At 48.4% G+C, this 19,426-nt stretch overlaps 1 protein-coding gene across 4 annotated transcripts in view; it reads right to left on the reverse strand.

Annotated features, from left to right (window-relative positions):
• The window catches only part of SYK (spleen associated tyrosine kinase), an 86,083-nt gene that overhangs the window by 22,613 nt on the left and 44,044 nt on the right, over positions 1–19,426 (reverse strand). For all 4 annotated transcript variants that reach the window (XM_023516265.1, XM_012808385.2, XM_023516264.1 and 1 more), the window contains 4 exons: positions 18,198–18,358; positions 3,314–3,452; positions 949–1,027; positions 535–584 (listed from right to left, as the gene is read on the reverse strand). In XM_023516265.1, the coding sequence (XP_023372033.1) occupies positions 535–584; positions 949–1,027; positions 3,314–3,452; positions 18,198–18,358 (429 nt within the window). The remainder of the gene's footprint in view (positions 1–534; positions 585–948; positions 1,028–3,313; positions 3,453–18,197; positions 18,359–19,426) is intronic.

Consider the following 19,426-nt stretch of genomic DNA (forward strand, 5'->3'; position numbering starts at 1 on the left):
TAGCCGGTTGAGCTATAGGCGCTGAGCCTGTAGATGTTTTTCAAAGGTTAATAGTCAAAACGTATAGAGGGTAGACTTCAGGGATGGCATTAAAGGGCATCAAAAGTTCATGAAGTCCCCAAGAAAGGAGCAGGAAACTAATTTCTACTTTGAGTATAAGTTGTACACAAGCTCCTAAGAGTCTGGAAGAAGAGAGGTGAGGTTCCGTGGATTATGGATGTGTGTTAACATGGACGGTTCAAGGATGAAACTATTTCCCAGATCTGACAGGATGCCTATTTCTGATTTGACATTGCATTTCATCCTCACTGTATACACTTTTTGAAAATGAGGAGAACTTAACCTAGCTGAGAAATGAAGAAAACATGGCTAATGGAGGACTGCGGAGGGGCTGATCCCACCCAACACTCAGTAGTGAACTTGGTTTATCAAGGGGTGTGTTGTGAGGGGCAATCAAAGCAACAGTGGCCACCACCCTTGCAGTCAAAGCGTGCCTCCCGTTTGTGACAAGGAGGTTGTCCTAATGACACTTACCGCAGGATGGGAACCTGGAAGTTGCGGACGGCTTCCAAAATTGACATTTCCTGGTTAGGAAGAGTGGGGACCATTACTGTTCTATCAGCAAAAACCACCCAGTTCTCCCCACTGCGGATCCCTCAATGGGATTTGATGGGCCCTGAGTGAGAAGCTCTCACTTTCCCCAACATTTCTTTAATCTCCCTTTACATTTTAGCCACATGCCATGGAAACAAATTGGTTTTGTAAAGTTAAAGCACTCAGCTATTTTCTGATTCACAATATACAAAATGAGAGTGACCTGACAGCATTTTAATCAGTTGGTAAAAATAAGGCCTCATCTAACCTGAATTTGCAATACGACAAATTTAAAATGAGGCTGATTGTGACCAGTATGTCAAAAACAAAGACTCCAATGTCTCAGTAACTCACCCTGTGTGCCGATTTTTTGACATGGAACTGTAAGAACTCTTAGCAAACCATCTGCTTTATAAGAATAATGCTCAACTAGCTGAAAGAGAAGAAAGTAAGAAAACGAGGTAAATAACGAGATCAGGAAATAGAGAAATCATGACTGAGCTGCTGACTGTCCTTTGGTGACAGTGACCCCAGGACAGTAAGAGCTTCTGTTCACAGAGAGTCCACCATCTGTGGTGTCTGGGTGTGGGTGCGGGTGGAGAGATGGGCACACAGCTGGGATTTCCCTCTTGGGCTGGGGGCAGTAACCTTTTTCCGTAAAAGTCTAGATAGTGATATTTTAGGTTTTTGTGGGCTTCACACTGTGTCTGTCACCTGTTCCTTATCTATTTGTTTGTCTAAAACAATCTCCTTAAAAGCATAAAAAGTATCTCTTCAGGACTACACAGAAACAGTCTAAAGCCAAATTTGGTCTGTGGGTTTGCAGATCCCTGGGCTATAGAAAAGAATATCAAAATAGGGTGGTGCAGAAATTACCGAGTCTCAGGAAAATAGTAGCAGGGCCCCGGAAGTGCCCCGGAACAAAGGCACTTCCCAATGCTGTCAAGGTAAACGAATGAGACCATGCACATCAAAATGGAAGATTTTACTGGAAATTTTGATGCACTTTCCTAACCACAGTGCCTAGAAAATATACAGTTAGAAATACTAATATTTAATTAGGGGCCTGTATACCATGATTTAGCAGAGGAACCAGTAAAAATAGTAAAGGGCCTTGGGAAGACGGTTTTCAACCATTGAGATATTTGGTATTATGCCGAATGCACAGCCTTTGACGCTGTCTGGCGTATATAGGCTTTCAGATGCCTTACATGCCAGAAGGCAATGTTCCTGACTAACATCCCTGACATGCTCTAGGAGGCTAGCACTGGACAGGTTAACTACTGTTTCCAATCAAGACAATTAAAATAGAGGCTGTGGTCGATAATGAGATTTGCTAACCAGCCACAAAAGCAAAAGACAACGTTAATGTCATGATTAATATGTTAGAGTATTATAATGTCTGGCATTTGATAAAGCAGTATTTTCTTTTCCAATGACAGCATTAGGTACCAAATCACATTAGACAGTAGTTACTTGAAGTTCAAAGGGACCGAGGGTCTGTGGTCTCTGTTTTTAAAATGACAGGACTTTGGGCCTTTTCCTCCACATTAGCTGAGTGTGTGGTTCCTGGCTGGGCTGGGGACACAGGGCTGTGCCCGATGACGCCCCTTGCCCCACAGGTGAGGCAGCTGTTGTTCCCAAGGGTTGGTTTCTCCTGTCTCTGAGTGCACCGGGACTGCGGATGCTCTGCCGAGACCACGCAGGCCTGTTACTGTTACTGTGTCTCCTGGGTCAGCCAACACAGCTGGGATGTGAAAGGAAGACGGGCAGTTTGTGCTCAACACAGATCCACAAAAAGCAGTGAGGAGCATTATTTTTAGAGCATGTTTAGAACTCCTCAGTGCCTAATTAGCTCCCAAATTTGAGTTGTTTGAGGATTTATGAATAACTAGGTCAACAACAAGCCCCTTTTAGACCAAGGCTGGAACACTCCCGTACAAGTGGCAGCCTGGACTGCAGGAAGTACTTACTTCCTAAATTGCTTTAATTAACACAGAAAGATTCGACTTGCAATGAGGAAGGCACCTGGCATTGAGTACGCCCTTCAGCCTCTCTAGCTCCCAGAACGGTCTGCTTCGCCATGCCCAAGCCTCCGTTCCTACAATATTTTGTGTGTATTCATTTTGCCTTTCTGTGTTCTAGTTAGAATATCTTAGAAAGAAATATTTCCTAGCTCCCCAGCATAGGGCATTTTATTAAAACTCTGAACACAGCCCTGACTGGACATCCCCTTGAGGCACCGAGGGCTGAGGGACGGTGGATAAGATGGAAAATTCTAGAACCGGCTCAGCACCTGTGGCTCAAGTGGCTAAGGCACCAGCCACATACACCTAAGGTGATGGGTTTGAATCCCCAGCCTGGGCCCACCAAACAACAATGACGGCTGCAACCAAAAAATAGCCGGGAGTTGTGGCGGGCGCCTGTGGTCCCAGCTACTTGGGGGTCTGAGGCAGGAGACTCGCTTGAGCCTCAGAGTTGGAGGTTGCTGTGAGCTCTGATGCCATGGCACTCTACCCAGGGGGAAAGCTTGAGGCTCTGTCTCAAAAAAAAAAGAAAATTCTAGAACCTCTGATGGGGCAGGTGGGGCAGGAACCGGGCTGCTGTGGGTCTGGGAGCACAGCAGCAGCATGGGGTGGCCTGGTTCCTCTCAAGTCTGAAATCTGTGGGGCAGGAGGCCTCTAGTGCCCGGTGCCTGCCTGGAGGGGAGGATGGGTACCTGCCAGAGCGTGTCAAACTTCTTCCCCTCGGGGATGGAGAGCTTGCCGGTCTTGTCCTTGTCAATGCGGTAGTGCAGCACCTTCCCCTCATGTAACAGGCACAGGGCGTAGGAGCCATTGTTGTCTCTAGCCCTAATCCTGCAAGAGAGGACAGGGTGCATCAGCCCAGGCCTGCCAGTCCAAGGAGGGAGCCTGGGGACAGCGCCCTGGCCCATGTGGTCAGTAGCCACTCTCCAGAACCTGTGGGTCTTGGGGTCAAGAGCTTTGTCCAACCTACCCAGGTAGGCTAGCTCACGGTTCAGGGATGCCACCAGTGAGCTTGCAACAAGAAATGCTAGCAGGTTGGGGCTGGACCATGGCTCAGGTCCAGCAGGGAGCTCTGGGTGGTGATCAGGAGAGCCTGATACTTGGCCAGCAATTCCATCCCTGGGGCCCTGACAGTCTGGGGAGTCTTCTGGACTCACCTTTCTTCACTGAGGTCTGCACTTGTGTCATAGCCACAGATGGACAGCACCAACACCTGGCTTGGGCCTGCAGCTGGGGTGTCTAGTGGGCATTTTAGCCAGGAGCCTCTGGGCCACAGATGCAGGGATGTGCAGGCCCCATTGCCCGCCATCTTCGCCCCTCCCGCTCTCCCAATTGCACAGAAGGGACAGCAGGTGTCAATGAAAACATCATTCAGATAATGGTACTTTCAGATAAAGTCCAGGAAGGAGAAAACAATATCCACTGTGGGATGAGGGAGCAGCAGGTGAAACCAGAGCTGACCAGCCGAAGGCTCCACTGTCCCTATAATTATGAGTGACCCTCAGCGCTGCCCCTGCCCCAGGTCCTGGTGAACTGAGAGTTGATAGTCTGTTAACAACAGAGAAACAACCCACCACAATGCGTGAGAGAGAGACCTCTGACATACAGGTGGGCAACAGGCCCACCAAGGAGACCTGGAGGACCTGAGGAGGTCAAGGTCCAGGTGGGGGCAAAAGGGATGACAAGGGAATGAGTCCCCAGTTTAGCTTCTCCGCTATCACAGCTGCTGCCCTCTTCTCCCCTTTCAGCAGCTCCAGCCATTCAGATCATGAGGCCTTAGAATGGGTGAGTTTTGAAAGTCCCAGGAAGCCTCTTCAGCCACTGAGGAAGCTGAGGGCCCAAACTGCCAAGGAACTCACCCAAATGGGCCATGCTCAGGGCAGAGCGCAACTGGGCCTGGCTGCCAGGGACCCCTGAATGTATGCTGGGGAGGTTCTGATGTCTCCTCTCAGCTGCTAGAGGTCAGATCCATGGCCACGAGAGATGAGGTGGACTTCAGAGCCAGATGTGGCCATGCTTTCCTTTCCCCTGCCATTGAGATGCATCTCGAAACTAACCTGAGACTTAAAAGCTAAACTATGGCATGGTAGGTTGTAACTCTAAAAACAAGTGTCTTTTCAAGGAGCATGTGGCCATGCACTGTGGACAACTGTCCTCCACACCCCATTGCCCAGGGCTGCTGGCGAGGGTGTGGGACACACACCCAGACTCTCCGTAGCCTCACCAGCAGCCGTGCTAAACCTCCTACATGAAAGTAGCTCCTTCCTTGCAACCAGCCATAGTGGCCAGCTGTACAAAAGTATGTGTGCCCTTACACTGACACACAGCCAGTAAGTGGTGACTGTTAAACCAAAAAAAAAAAAAAAATTTTAACCAAACCATATGGTAAAACATATTTTTACATGAAGAGAGAACTGAGTCTATTCCGTAAAGCAGCCATTTTATAGCATGGAACTATTTTTGTCTGCTTTGTTTATTCCATATACATCAGCGGCTAACAGGATGGGTGGGAGAAAGAACTATACGAATGCCAAAGCATTACCAATAGACACATGAGCCATGAACAAGCTGCCTTGGGGGCGTGATGACAACAGGCCACGCCACAATATTCTCTTTCATGTCTGCAACCTCAAGGGCACAGAGACAATCAGCAAGATCTGAACCCTGGTTTCTGTACTGCTCTATCTTGCCTTACACTTTGTTAAAACTGATATGGAGGACCACAGATTATGCAGGGAGGGGATGCAGCCAACCTCGTCAGATATCCGGCAGATACACATGAAGCCCACCGTGGGCCACATTCCACACTCTTCAGACTGGCAAAATTCAAAGTAATTCTAAGCTTTGCTGAGAATGGGCAGCAACAGAAGCCCTGCTATGCTGCTGGGGAGAGCGGAAACTGCTTTACCCACTTTGGAAAGCAATTAGGGATCAGCTCCCGCAGTTAAACCATCTGAAGTCCCCATGGGTCAGAGATTCTTCTTGTAGGCACGCGGGACATGTGCTGTGTCCCCAGACAGCACACTGGGCTGCTGCAGCAGTTTGAGCTGTCCCGTCAAAACGGGACACAAGCTGGGTGCTCGCTGCACACAGTGTGAGTAAATAAGCTGTAGGCATTCACTCGACAGAGCATTATAAAGCACTAGAATGAACGACAGCAGCTGTACAAACCATAGATGACCCCCCCCACATAAAGCAGACCCTATAACTCTGCATGTACAAAGTCCCCACACTGACAAGAGCCAACAGTTTTGTTTACAGATGTACATGTAGGTGGAAAAAACTAAACAAATAAAACCAACAAAAAGCAAGGTATGATGAGGACACAAGGCTCAGGAATGAGTGGGGGTGAGGGGAGGGGTCTTCTGCTAACACTGCCTTGTGTTGGCTTGATAATCTTTCATTAATTTGTACCTACTTGTTTGTGTACTAGGATGTCTTTTATATTTCATAATAAAATGGTATAAAAAAGCGAGCTGGCACCAGGAGGAAACAGAGAGAACCTCTTGCTTTTGGAAAAATTATTTCTTCAAAGGTCTCCACCACCTTTTTGAGGTTCCCAACATGACAGGCCTATGATTCCCTGTCTCTGTGTGTTATCCCAGGCAGCCCAGGCCAGATCCACAACACAGGTGACCAGCAGGTACGGCCACCAACCGAGGGTGCACAGCCTGAGCTGCCCCCATGGCAGCTGGCAGGAAATGAGAGCAGAGAAGGGAAACCCACAGGCCCCACATCTGGAGGTAGCAGAGACCAGAAGGCTCTTGGCAGTAACCGCCAACAACTGTGAGGTATCTGCTGGCTGCAGGCGGATCCTGGGCTGGGCTATTTTTAATGTAACATAGGAGAAGAGCTGGTTTGGGAGCTGAAGTCTTGCTCCTCCTCCTGCCTGGACTGTTGCTGGCCCCTTGATGGCCTCGGCACTCCCACCTAGGTTTAGGGTTCCTTCCTCTGGTTGGCTGCCTTCACCCTCAGGGTCAGCTGATAATGAAAATCCTTGCATATTTTTTTGAATACTTTTTCTCAGTGATTTTCTTAGAAGGGGTACACTAACATATTTGTGTTTTGCTGTTACAAAACCAGTGATTTCCAGTACTTAAGCTGAAGGTGATGCCAAGAAGTCATCCCAGCTGGCCTTGAGACAGTCCTTGACTTCCTGTGGCTTGCTGGCTTTCCTGGGGTGGACAGCCTTGGGCTCTAGGATGAGCAGGCCTCACACCTCACAGGCGCCAAAGCTGTGCACAGCAGTGAGGGAGGAGAGACTTAATTCTGCTGAGGCTCAGCCTGGAAGGGCTGAACCCCTTCTCTACCCTTCTGTACCCTCCTGGGGGAGACAGAATGTGTGGTGGTGACAGCCAGGCACTGAGGGGACAAGTGAGGACCTGGGATGTGGTGGGATGCTTGAGGCGGCCTCCCCAACACTGCCTTGTGTCTGTTGGGCATACCTTTGCCCACTAGGTATTCCCATACCTTTTTTCCATGGCAGAGTGTCGCATCACTGGGCAGACCATCAGAGTCAGGAGGGGAAGGAAAGTGTCTGGGATTGGCCGTGTGCAAGATGCACCCAAAATGAACCATTCACTGTGGCTGGGATGGGCTGATGCTGGTGGGTGGGCAGTCCTTACCCAGACCATCTATACAACACCTGCTTCTCAAGGAGAGTTGGGGCGAGGGGAGGAAAGGATGTGGGAGCCAGTGTGTCCTGAATAGTGTGTATGCAGGTAAGAAGCAGGAGAAATGCCAGCCCTACTGATCCATGAAAAGCCAAAGAAAAGGCAACTTCTGAGTGCTTTTTCCTTGCACTGCAGCAAGACTGGGCACATGTGCATTCCATACAAATGGTAACAGCAAGAATAGTCCAAAACACTGTCCATATCTGGGGCCACCCTAAGTTGTTCCTAACACATTTGCCTTTTTAAAAATTGTGTCACAAATGCCCTCTTGATCTCTCCCTCTGCTGTAGTTCACAAAGGAGAAATGAGTTCATGCTTCTTCTCTTCCAGCTTATAGGCGACTTTGATCAGCATCAATGAGCTGATACTGACATCAACCTAGGACTCCCTTTGAACTTTTAACTTCAGACAGGTCATGGCTCTTTATGCTGACCTATGGCTGCAAAACCACATGTGCATCAAATAAAATGGCATACTTTGATCAATTACAGCAGCACAGGCCAGCCTGATGGGACACAGCTTTTGTTGTGGCAAAGGAAGCTTGTGAGAACCAAACAGTCTCATTCACTAGTGAACAAACAGGCTTTTTCTAAGCCCACAATCACTTGAAACTTAAATATAGAAAAAAAGTGATTTGAAACTTGAGCAGGGAAATGTGAGTGGCAAATAAGGGCAAACAAAGTGGGTTAGCAGCATCTCAGGCCAGCAGGACATGGGACACCTGGACTCAGGACACCCACATCAAAGGGAGGACTGTGCAAAGGAAACCTCCTTCAGTTCTGGAGGAAAGTATTCCCAGCATAGGACACTCTGGAGTCCCACAGATGAATCAAACATGAGCTCAAAAAGATCATCTAAAACATAAGGAATCATGAGTCAAGAGAAAAGTGGTAGAGAAGGAAAGAGGAGAATAGACAGAGATTTATATTCCCTCAAACTTTCCATATTAGCGTAACCAGATATAGAATATAAAGTATACAAGAAAAATTTAAAAAAATGATGAAATCTAAAAATTAGCAATCTAAGATACTCTCAAATGCTCAGAAATATTCGAAAGAAAAGCCAAACAAATAGAACTCCTAGAAATATTTTTAAAAGTGTGAGTAATGGGGAAAAAAGAGTTAGTGAATCAATATAACAGCAGACTAGACACAGATGAAGCAAGAATTAGTGAACTGGAAGACAAATTCAATGATGTTACCCACAGTGCCAGGACCCAGAAAAAAGGCAATGAAAAATAAAATAAAATATAGAGGATAATCGAGAAGGCCTACCATATGTTTAACAGGTGCCTCTGAACAAAGCGATGGTAAGATGGAAAGGGAGTAACATTTGAAGAAAGAAAAAATAGCTACATGTTTTTCAGAACTAAAGAAAGAAAAGAATTCATGGATGTAAGAAGCACAGATATGTTCAAACCACTGGCCTAGCCTTATACGTGTTACCTTATTCATTTCTGTAATGACCCAGATACAATATCCTATCATTTTATTATTGCGTAAACTGAGATTCAGAGTGTAAAATTAAGTCTAAATTACAGAGCTATTAAGTGACAGGGCTTGTCTGATTCATGGTCTGAATTTCTTTACTATCTCACTGAAGTATCTATACATAGAAGTAGTATTAATGTTAACTTTATCAAAACCAGTCAAGTAATACAGTATTGGGGGTACACTACAGGAACATTTCCAACTTCAAATATGGTTCTAAACCCTCTAATGAACTATGAAAATCTGAAATTATCACTCTTCTTAATCAAAACTATGTAGGTAACAGGCATCTCAAACAGGCTCAATTACGGCCCCACACCAGCAATATCAGCATCATTTGAGAACTTGGTAGAAATGAAACTCTTGGTCCCAAACCCAGACCTATTGAATTAAAAGTGAGGGAGTGGGACCCAGAAATCTGTGCTTTGCCCAGCCCTGCAGGTGGCTCACATGCACAAAAGTTGGAGAACTGCTGCTGGTCTTCATGAACAACCTGTGGAGCCCAAAGTACCACATGCCCCTGCTCGTCACCCTTTATCCTAATTTAGGTTTGTTTCTTGGTCGTAGGGAATACAAAAGCATGTTTTCTTAGGAGCTTTCTCATTTTCTATGAGAAAACAGGCCATCCTGTGAATGAATGTTTCTATGGCTACCTTCCACCAAGTCACACTTGCACTGCAGAGGGTTAGTGATACCTGTTTCCAAAACAAGGCACCTGCGGTCGAGGCCATGTGGTGGGGTGGTGGAGAGGGAGGGCATGGGGCATCGGTGAGAGACGTTGCTCTGATATTCAAAGGTAACAGAAATGTTATCTGGTGCCCCCAAGCCAGGTCCACTCAGCCTGCTCCTGGGGTGAAAACCAACACCTCAGATTTTGAATGGACACATCCTTTTTTTCAGCCAGGCAGAGTCATTGAATCTTCTCGATTCCAATTGCATAACACATAGTGCCCACCTTCTTTGGGCATCTATTGCCATTGCTCATTGTTTTATCCTGTAGGGCCTTCCATGGGGCCCCAAACTTAAGAGGCCTGGATAGTTGGTGAATAAACATGTCTGTGTCTGTGTGTGTGTGTATGGGGGGGTGGTGTTGTGCATGAGTGTGTGAGGGAGGAAGCGAGAGGGCAGAGAGTGTGTAAGGAGAGGAAGAAGCAGGGTGGACATCTGGAAAATGGCTTATAAAAGGATGACTAAAAGATTAAAGTGATTTTTCCTCCTTAAAAGGGACACAGGAAAGGAAGGCAGCTGAATTTCAGCTGCAGACTGCTAAGAACATGCCACACAGGGCACAGCTCCATGGGCTGGAGCAGCTTTGGAGCCTCTGAGGGCAAACCATGCCCCACTCCCTGAGGCTTCCTCTTACCCTTTATTCTTGCCCCCCACACAGGGAACAAGGCACTTCTTGGGGACCGTCTTAACTAATGTACTGAAGAGCTACCAGGGGAAAGGAGCAGATCTCGGTGTCCTGCCCAGCTCAGCAAGGCAGCCAAGGCCAGGAAAAAGCACCAAGGGCTGGTCCAACCACAGGGGACAGCACACCCTTGGGACCTCTGGCTCAGCCATGCCCACAGGCCCCAGCCCCACTGCCTCACCCTTGCCCAACTCATAGTCTCTCAGACTTGGGACCAGAATCAGGGCTTCCGAGCTCCTACTCAGTTCCACATCCTCCACTCAGCTCCCACCGGCATTGCTCCCTCCCTGGTTGGCATCTCCCAGTGCCTCTCCCCACAGATCCTCCATGCTCCACACTGCCTGAGCAGCCAAGGACTTCCTCTGGACCTTGTGGTGTGGCTGGGGCAGCAACCACCCATTCCTCCCCACCTAGCCGGACTGCTACCACTCAGGGAACTCTGGCGTCCAGGAGGACAGTGCTCAGCTCTCCTGGTATCATGTCCTTCTGCCCTTTTCACCTCCTGCCCCGTGGCCATGCCAGCCTGAAACTCACCACCCATTTCCAAAGTTACCCACCTAGTCATGTGCTACATGGCCACGACCTGCCTCCCACAGCCTCCTGCCTCTCACAAAGCTCACCAGGGGCCTGGAGGCTCATGGGCCTGCTCCTCCACCAGCATCTCCCTGCAGCTTCCCTCCCTCTCCTGCTGGCACCCATGCCTGCCCACTGGCGGGCACCACACACTGCCACAGCCTCCTCGAATCTCCTGCTGCACCTCCCTCCCTTAGCACCACCCCGCGAAACCCCCAACCCCATTGAGTCTAACTGGCCAGGTGGCTGGCTGTGAAGTGCACCGATAGTGCCTACAATGGCACATGTGCCAGCGATCGTCCCACCTGAGCACTTGAGACAACAGGTCACTCGTGCTTCCCTCCTCCCACCTGGGAGGCCACCCTTATTCAGGCTAGCAAGCAGCTGGAACGTCTCCTTACCCAGACTGCTTTCTCCAGAGACACCGTTCTGTTCTGGGTGCTGGGGTTGCACCCATGAGGGCCGTGCCCCAGTCTCTGCCATTGTGGTGTCCTTGTAGGAGGGGAGACGATAAATAAGTGAACTAAAACAAAGGAGAAAACAACTCTGGATGGGCTCTGTGTCATGGTGGAGAGTGGCGTCTCGAGTCTCAGCCTCCTGGAGCTCTACTGGAATTTGGCATCTCCCCCTCACGCTGGGCAGGTGAGGGCAGGGCTGAGGTCTGACTTACTCCTCACAGTGTCCACGATCACAAGGCCTGGCGCACCATTTGCTTGAATGCTTATTTTGTTGAACAAATGACCGTCCTTGTAGCTTTTCTCTCTCTCTCTCTCTCTTTTTTTTTTTTTTAACAGCGTGTACTTCTAACGCCAAAAGTAGAAACTGCTGTTAAAATGACCTTGGTGCCTTACTGGTTAGATGCCTCCTCCCTCAAATCTGAAATACTCCCTTTCACTTACCACATTAACTCAGCTAGTACAGAGCAGCCACTTATGTGTTTTAAAGGTCACCTCAAACTAGCTCTTGGCTCTGTAAGATTTATAAGGACTCTTAGCCAAAAATAATAAAATATATACCTGGAAAATAAACACCAAAGAAAGCAAGAATTCCATTTTTTAAAAAAATGTTGCCCAACATGGAATTTTTAGAGCCTTTTCATCCTCACATAGTTTATCTGGTGGAGCAAAGGAGACCTCATGTTACATTTCAGCAGGCGTGAAACGTGCTGCAAAAGTGTGTGCGTGATGTCCCCAACTGTGTGGTGTGAGCCATGAAGACGCGAGGGCTCTCAGCATAGAGCCTGAGGCACGCTGACCTGACCACCGCCTGCTCCCGACGGCCTCATCTGCCCAAGGGGGGCCCCGACACCTGATTACAGGGCTTTGGGTTTCTGTATAATTTGTACAAGATATTTTAGTCAAAGCCAGGGAAGACTGCTCTTTCTTCCATTCCAACTTCCCTTCCCAAGGTGACAGGGATCCTAAAAAGCATATGACATTACTGAAAATGAGGTGTGAATAATCTTTTTTCTGTATGTAGAAAATAATATTAAATTACTGTCAAACAAAGATGGAATCAAACACGATTCCGTCAAAAACATGGAGAAAATAAAAGGTGTTATGAAGATAAAAAAATACTATTTTTTCCTAAATTTTATACATTTGTAGCATTTATCAACTTTAAGAAAATGGCAATTTACTGAGATTTTCTTCTTCGTTCTAAAAAAATATATCCTATTTTATACCTAATTTTGCAGTGTTTTTATGAAAAGAAGATCTTTAAATTGTATATGCTTTGAACCCCACCAAACCTGGATTCTTCCCTTAGGGGAAGAAATATCTAATTTTTAGAAAATAAGCTTTGTTTCCCCGCCTAACAAATTCATTTTTCACACTTGAGCTGTGACTAACTTCTCAAAATAGCAAACCGTGCTGTCACACGAGGGTTTGGAGCACGGAGGCATGTGCCTCTCAGGGCAACCCCTCTGCCTCGCCTTGATTCCTGCAGCTCGGCTCTTGCTCACTGCACGTGTGCGGGACAACTCCATGCCTGGTGCTCATCTTGGCCAGTCAGTACCCGGGACATGGGCAGGGGTCCTCTGGCAAAGGCCGGGTAATGAACGTCACCTCCAGAAATGCCCCACACCACACCCACACTGCCCATCTCCTCCAGAAACAGCCTTTACTGCTTTACTTTTTAAGCACATGTGCAAAGTCCCTGGTACCTAGCTGCCTTCTAAAGTTACTCCTGAGCTGTGTGGACCAGACACAAGAGAGGGGAAGGCTGACTGATGCTTCTGTGTTTCCTCATATATCCCACAGGCACCATGCCTTGCCCTGGGCACTGCATGGATTGATAGTTGTGGGATCTCTGGAGATGACACAGCTTGAGCAGCTGGTCACTGTCTTCTCTCAGCCCCGGACAATGTCAGGGACCTGCCTTTTGCTTACCAGCCTTAGAGAAGCCCCTCTACACTTGAGTCCCTACTGGAAAAACCAGGGCTGCAGGCTATTAAGTGGTGAGGTCCCTCCTGGCTCTGGTGCCATCAGTGTAAATGGATCTCACACATGTTTGTATGTAGAGACACTGGGCTCCAATTTGCATAGAAACCCCCAGATATAAGTCATCTGATGGGCAGGAGCTTGTGGGCCTGTCCTCTGTGTTTTGAACTGCATTACTGAGGAGTTACAATCAGAGCTGGTCTCTCATGTCTGAAATACACTGCCTTCCCCTCAGTGTTTTCTCTGCCCAAGCAAAAGCAGTTCTGAACGGCCACGGTGGTCCGTGCTTTGGGTGATCCATTTTTCTCCTTTTAGCTCCACTCTCACCAATGCTGCTTTCGGTATAACCTGATTCCCAGGCTAAAATGCTGGTGTCTGAGCGGTGAAAACAGTGATTTGTGCTAATGATGAAAGCAGGAAGGGTAATTGCTGGGATTCTCCTTGCTCATACGATTCCACTGAACTGGTTAAATCCTCCTGAGTGTGAAAAGTGCAGAGGTGAACTTCCAGCCCTCTCCGTGAAATAATTATTCTTTATTTTAATCTGTCACTTCATAAAAGAAAACGCCAGTGTGAATCCTTTTGTGGTCAAGACAGGGACTCTCACTCTGGGTATTCACAGCCCAGAGAGGAAATCAACACAGCTATGGCAAACAGAAAGACAGAGGGGAAGGATGAGAGGGGCCTGCCCAGCTTTGTCACCTGCAGGAGGACGACCCCCACCTGCAGCAGTCCTGGTGTGCCTGTGACGTGGGGACCGAGGGTTGCCTTAGGACCTGCCATTCGAGTGTGTGTCACTGAGGCATCCAGATGCGTTCACGGATGCTGTGGCAAGGGCAGCATAGTGGCTGACATTCTGTACCAAGCACCACACGAGTGGCTTCTGTTTACAGTAGTACATAACCGTCAGTGACTCCAAGAGGCAAGCACAACATTAGGCATTGGCAAAAAAAGAGACCACTGTGTCCCTTACTGCAGGTACAGGGCCAGTTACAAGGCAGAGACAGCATCTGGGTCTCAACAGCCCATCCGGAGCAGGCCACTCCTCCAACCATAAGGGCATCAGTCATCTTTTTCTATTTCTGTATCTGTTGCTGTGTCCCTGGGCTGTGCACCACTAATGATTTAAGATGAGACACAGAGAGAGATCCAAGAATCCACATCTCACTCCTTCCCTAACTGGGACTTGAGGGGAGCTGCCCCTGTGTGAAACCGCAGTATTGTTGATGTGATTCAGGAAGTAGAAAGCAGAAATGAGCTGAGGAGGGCGGCACCTGTGACTCAAAGGAGTAGGGTGCCAGCCCCATATACCGGAGGTGGTTCAAACCCGGCCCCAGCCAAAAACTGCAAAAAAAAAAAAATAATAATAAAATGAGCTGAGGAGATGGGGATGGATCTAGAATAATTTATTGATTTAGAGGACAAACGCCAGCCAGCCCACAGGCCTGCAGAGGGGGCAAGGCCAAGCACAGGGAGGAGGCTGGGTGAGGTTGCCAGAGAGAAGTGACTTCAGCTGTTCAACCAACGCAAAAAAGCTGAGTCACTGATTTATCCCTGGAGTCACAGGAAGTCCTCAGGGAGGAGTTGCAGAAAAGCAGCAGGGAGGAGTGGAAATCTAAAACCTTGAGAATAAAGACATGATAAAGACCCTAAATCAGGTGTGTGGTCCAAGGAACCCAGCAGGGACGGGGCGGGTGCAGCTCCCTGCCAGGCAGGTCTGGACAGAGATGGCTCTGGGCATCCAAGGAAAGGCTGTGCAAACTCCTTTGAGATGGCTTCCCACGGGCTGGTGCACTTGGGGCGCTCAGTGATAGACTAAGGGTATCACCCAAATAAACTTGCCCTGCCCAGGCAGGGTCAGGTTCAAGGCCCGCCCAGGAAATAAGAATGACACCAATTGCTGCCCTCCCTGACCCTTTAAATCCCCATCTGCCATTACCCACGTGAGGAATTCCTTTCTTGATTTCACCCCACCTGAATCCAGGTGGAAATAAAGACCATGTTATTTCTACAGAACGGGATTCCGTTTTCCTTTGTTTCGTGTTTTGGAATAATCTTTCTTCCTTGTGTCCAGAACCTTTCACTCAGGACCCGTCATTCTCTGAGAGATGATCAGGGAAGAGCCAGTGAGGCTGGTGATTCTTTCTCCACAACCTTTTCTGGTCTGACATTCTGAGATTAAGGGAAAATCCCAGATCTAATTATGTTTTGCGACAAATACAGCTATAGGCTTCCCGGAGCAGCTCTCAGGAAATTCGCCCATTAGTGCCTGGCGCCGCTCTCCCTGTTCCCTAAGACTTCCCTCACCTTGGCCTCCCGCAAGGAAATGCAAGAGAAATAGGCAAGAAAACAGCTTCCCCCAGCTGGTAGATTGAGGAGGGGAAAGGGGCAGTACTCAGTTCTCTGCTGTGGTCCTGCTTCTCACATGGGCTGGGAGGGTGCAGGCTCTCCCTAGAAAGGGGTCTAGCCCCAACCCTCTGATAAAGCAGGTCAAACTGTCATGTTTGACAATCCATGGTCTTCCCAGCTGGGCATCCCTGGGTCTTGACCGCCAAGATGCATTAATGATTGTAACCCACTTTGCTAAGCTTCTACAGAGCGCCTGACTTTATGCCCAGCATGTTCACACACAGGAGCTTATTTAAAATCAAGTTCATGAAACCCTGCATTAGGAATCACAAAAATTAGGTTTTGTTTCCAGGTCTGAGGACCTTGGAGGTTCTTCACATTCTGGCAGGAAGGTCTGATGAAGGCCCCACCCCATACACTCCTGCCTCGGGGCACCCATCTGTGCCGTCTCCGCTTGCACTGAGGCCCTTCCTTCCACCTGGCATAGACAGGGCACCCCACCCTGGCATGCCCTCCTCTGGCTGTGTGCCTCCGACATGTGCTCTTCTTTCCTGCTGGTCAGCGACTCCTTCTCTCTCTAAGGCACAGGCAGATGAACATTGTACCTCCATTCCCAAAGCTTGGAATTGGGCCTGTGCCTTTGGTGCTTCTTGCAACTATGAGGAATGTCGGTCCATGGATGGATGTGCTGGTGTAATGGACAGTAGACACGAAACACGTTCTTTAGGAAAGTCTGGATGACAGCCTGAGAGGAGTGGTGAGGAGGAGCCGATAGCTGGCCGGGCCCCTTGGCTGTCCTAAGGCAGGTATCCCTTGGTGACATCCCTGTCTCTAAGTGAGGATGCCCAGCAGGGACCCCAAAGACCCTGTGCTGAGGCTGTTCATTGCAAATGATCATTTTATGAAATGACCTATGAGCAGGGCAGACTGGGATTATTCAGATCCATGACTTTTTGCAACTTTGACCTGACCCAACAGGGGAGTATAGGACAGATCCCAGCTCTGACACCAGCTGACTTGGAAGCACAGCAAGTTTAGGCATGTCCAGCGCAAACCATGAGCCTCGGTTTTGGGAAGATGGATGTGCTGTGAGCACAAATGACACGTTTGTCTGTGCAGGGCAGACAGGGGACAAGGCATGTTTGTCAAACAAGAGCTGCACGTGGGATTTCCTGCCTTCTGCACAGGATTTACACGTGTCCCTGGCAAAGGACGGCGAGAGCAGACCTCAGGCCCATGCTGGTGTAGCCTCTGTTTCCAGACAAGTCTGAAGGGAGAATCTGCTGCATGGCCAGGGTACCTTCCTGGGAGCCCAGAGAGGTGTCTCAACCAGAGGGAAGGCAGCAGTCCGTCATGTGGATCATGCTGTTTAGGGCTGACCTCACCTGCCAAGATGCCATGTGTGCAGTCCCACAACATATGTGTTAAAAGTTCTTGTGGAGAAGAGGGTAGAAGCCAGCCCAGAGCGCAGGGAAGATGAGCGGGTCAGGGCCTCACTGGGGGCACTGTCTTCCCCTCACAGCATCTGTGCCCCACTAAAAACCATCATCCTAGTCAGTGCTAACCTGGGCTACTCTTTTTTTGTTTTCAAAGTATTGTGTTTAAGTTTTTTCTTTTCTTTTTTTTAAGAAGGGTCTCACTATGTTGTCCAGGCTGGACTTGAACTCAAGCTATCTTCCTGTCTTAGCCAACACACCTGGCTAAGATCACTTTTTAAATAAGAGATATCATGGAAAGGCTGAGGATTATCTTTTAAAATAGGTGGACACTCAGAGAAACATTTCTGCTTTTAGGAAAAGCTCATGAAGCCTCCTGGGTGCTCGTCCACATGGCCGACCCTGAGGCTACCAGGGGTCTCTCCAGCTGTGGCTTCTGTTTAAGTTCCAAGGCCAGAATGGAGCGGGTTTTTCTGTGTGGCCCCCAGTAAGCTTCTCTGTAGGGACACTGAGAGGTGAATGCAGGTAAGAACTCCTTCTGTGGGAGGCCACCCCACTCTGCTGTCTCCCCCAGACCACTTGGGGAAGAAGGCTGATGCCACCCAAAGACAGCTCCTTCCCTTCCCTGGACAGCTGCTGTGCTCAAGGGGGCTTGTATCTTAGGATTTATATCAAACCATTAAAAATAACAACAAGCAGCACCCAGACTCCTACTTCCTAGCTTTGGAGTTCAGAAGACCGAAACACGTGAACCTGAGCTCACCACTCGTATACTCTCCGCCCGAGAAATTTTCTTTCATATCTGCCCTGTTAGTACTTAGTTCCGAGTAAAAATAGAAGTGAAGGGTGAGATCACAAGGGAAGTCTGAGTGAACAAACTGTGATATTTTTATTCTAGTTAGATAGCCACAGAAATTGTTATGCATCCTCTATTTGCCATTAAAAGAAGAGTATGGGGCTGAATAACATTTCTTTAAACATTATGTGCTTCCACACCCCAGGAGAATGTTAATTTTGGGATCAGACGGGGCAAAAGAAAGGCTCGGGCACAAGCCATAGGACCAGCCAGTGTGCAAGCTGTCAGATGACAACACAGGACCCCTCCTCGGGTCTCGGGAGCCCAGCCACAGGGAAACGGAATTACCCTTGATTGTCTAAGCAGGTCTGGTGGGAAGAGGGAAGGGGGAAAGACACAATACTTACAAAAATTTTCCGTTGGTCTTAGATCCTATCAGAACAACCTGCTCAGACTCTTCCCGAGAGATTTTTCCATGGAACCAGGGCATCTTCTCGTGGGCCGTGGTAGCAATCAGCTTCTCCAGCTGTGGCTTCTGGCTGATGATGGCCTGCTCCAGTGCCTGGCCCTGGTGGGGAGGAGGGGCACACGGTGAGCAATACCAGGGAATGAACAAGACACACGTGGCACTTTCCAGGAGCAAATTTCATTCATTCATTTATCAGTCATTCATCCATTCACTTACTCATTTAACAAATAAAACCAGAAAGCTTCTTGTATATTAGTAAACAAGAAAATAAGTAAGAAAAATAATTTTAGAATAAAGAAAATGGCCTTTTCAAAGTCAGGCAAGACTTAGAAAACCATGTTGAATAACCCATGAGGTCTAGAAAATGAGGCTCCTGCCCTAGTCCGTCAGGTCACTGTGTCCACTAGACAGATTGTCCTGATCAATTAATAGTAATTGAGAAGCTCAAAGATGCGCTCTATGAAGGCACACGTGTTTTCCCGTCGGCCTCTGGAAGGCTTGACTGGGCATCACACGTGCTTGCGATACCTGCAGGAAATGTGATCACAGAAAGCAAGGGTGAAAAATCTCACCATGTGGAAATAACAGGTGCAAATCAAAAATGGGAAAAGGGGCAGAGAGCTCGGTGAATTTTAGTGGAAGAGAAATAGATATTCTCTCCTGTAGTTAACGAAGAGTCAAAGTTCGATTATTTGCATTCGTACAGAGAAGAAGGAGGAGCAAAAAATAAAAACATAAGCAGCCCAAACCAGGAGGTGGAAGGAGAAAGCATGTTAGGAGGGAACACGAGTATAGTGACCGTGTCTTATTCCACGGATGAACTGATGGACAAAAGCTGTGCTGGGCTATGTACCTCCGAGGGGTCTGGAACACAGTGAGCAGAGAGGCTGAAAGTGGAAGGCAGCAGAACACAGCCCAGCAGAGCCAGACCCAGCATTTGCGACAGGGCTGAATAGTAAGTACATGATGCCACATGCAGGGTGCAGGAGGCCAATATAAAAGGCTCGGCGGCTCGGCGCCTGTGGCTCAAGCGGCTAAGGCGCCAGCCACATACACCTAAGGTGGGGGGTTCGAATCCCCAGCCCGGGCCTGCCAAACAACAATGATGGCTGCAACCAAAAAATGGCCAGGCGTTGTGGCGGGCGCCTGTAGTCCCAGCTACTTGGG

The sequence above is a fragment of the Otolemur garnettii genome, unplaced genomic scaffold (genome assembly GCF_000181295.1).
Source record: "Otolemur garnettii isolate 467f Iridium unplaced genomic scaffold, OtoGar3 scaffold00088, whole genome shotgun sequence".
NCBI lineage: Eukaryota > Metazoa > Chordata > Mammalia > Primates > Galagidae > Otolemur > Otolemur garnettii.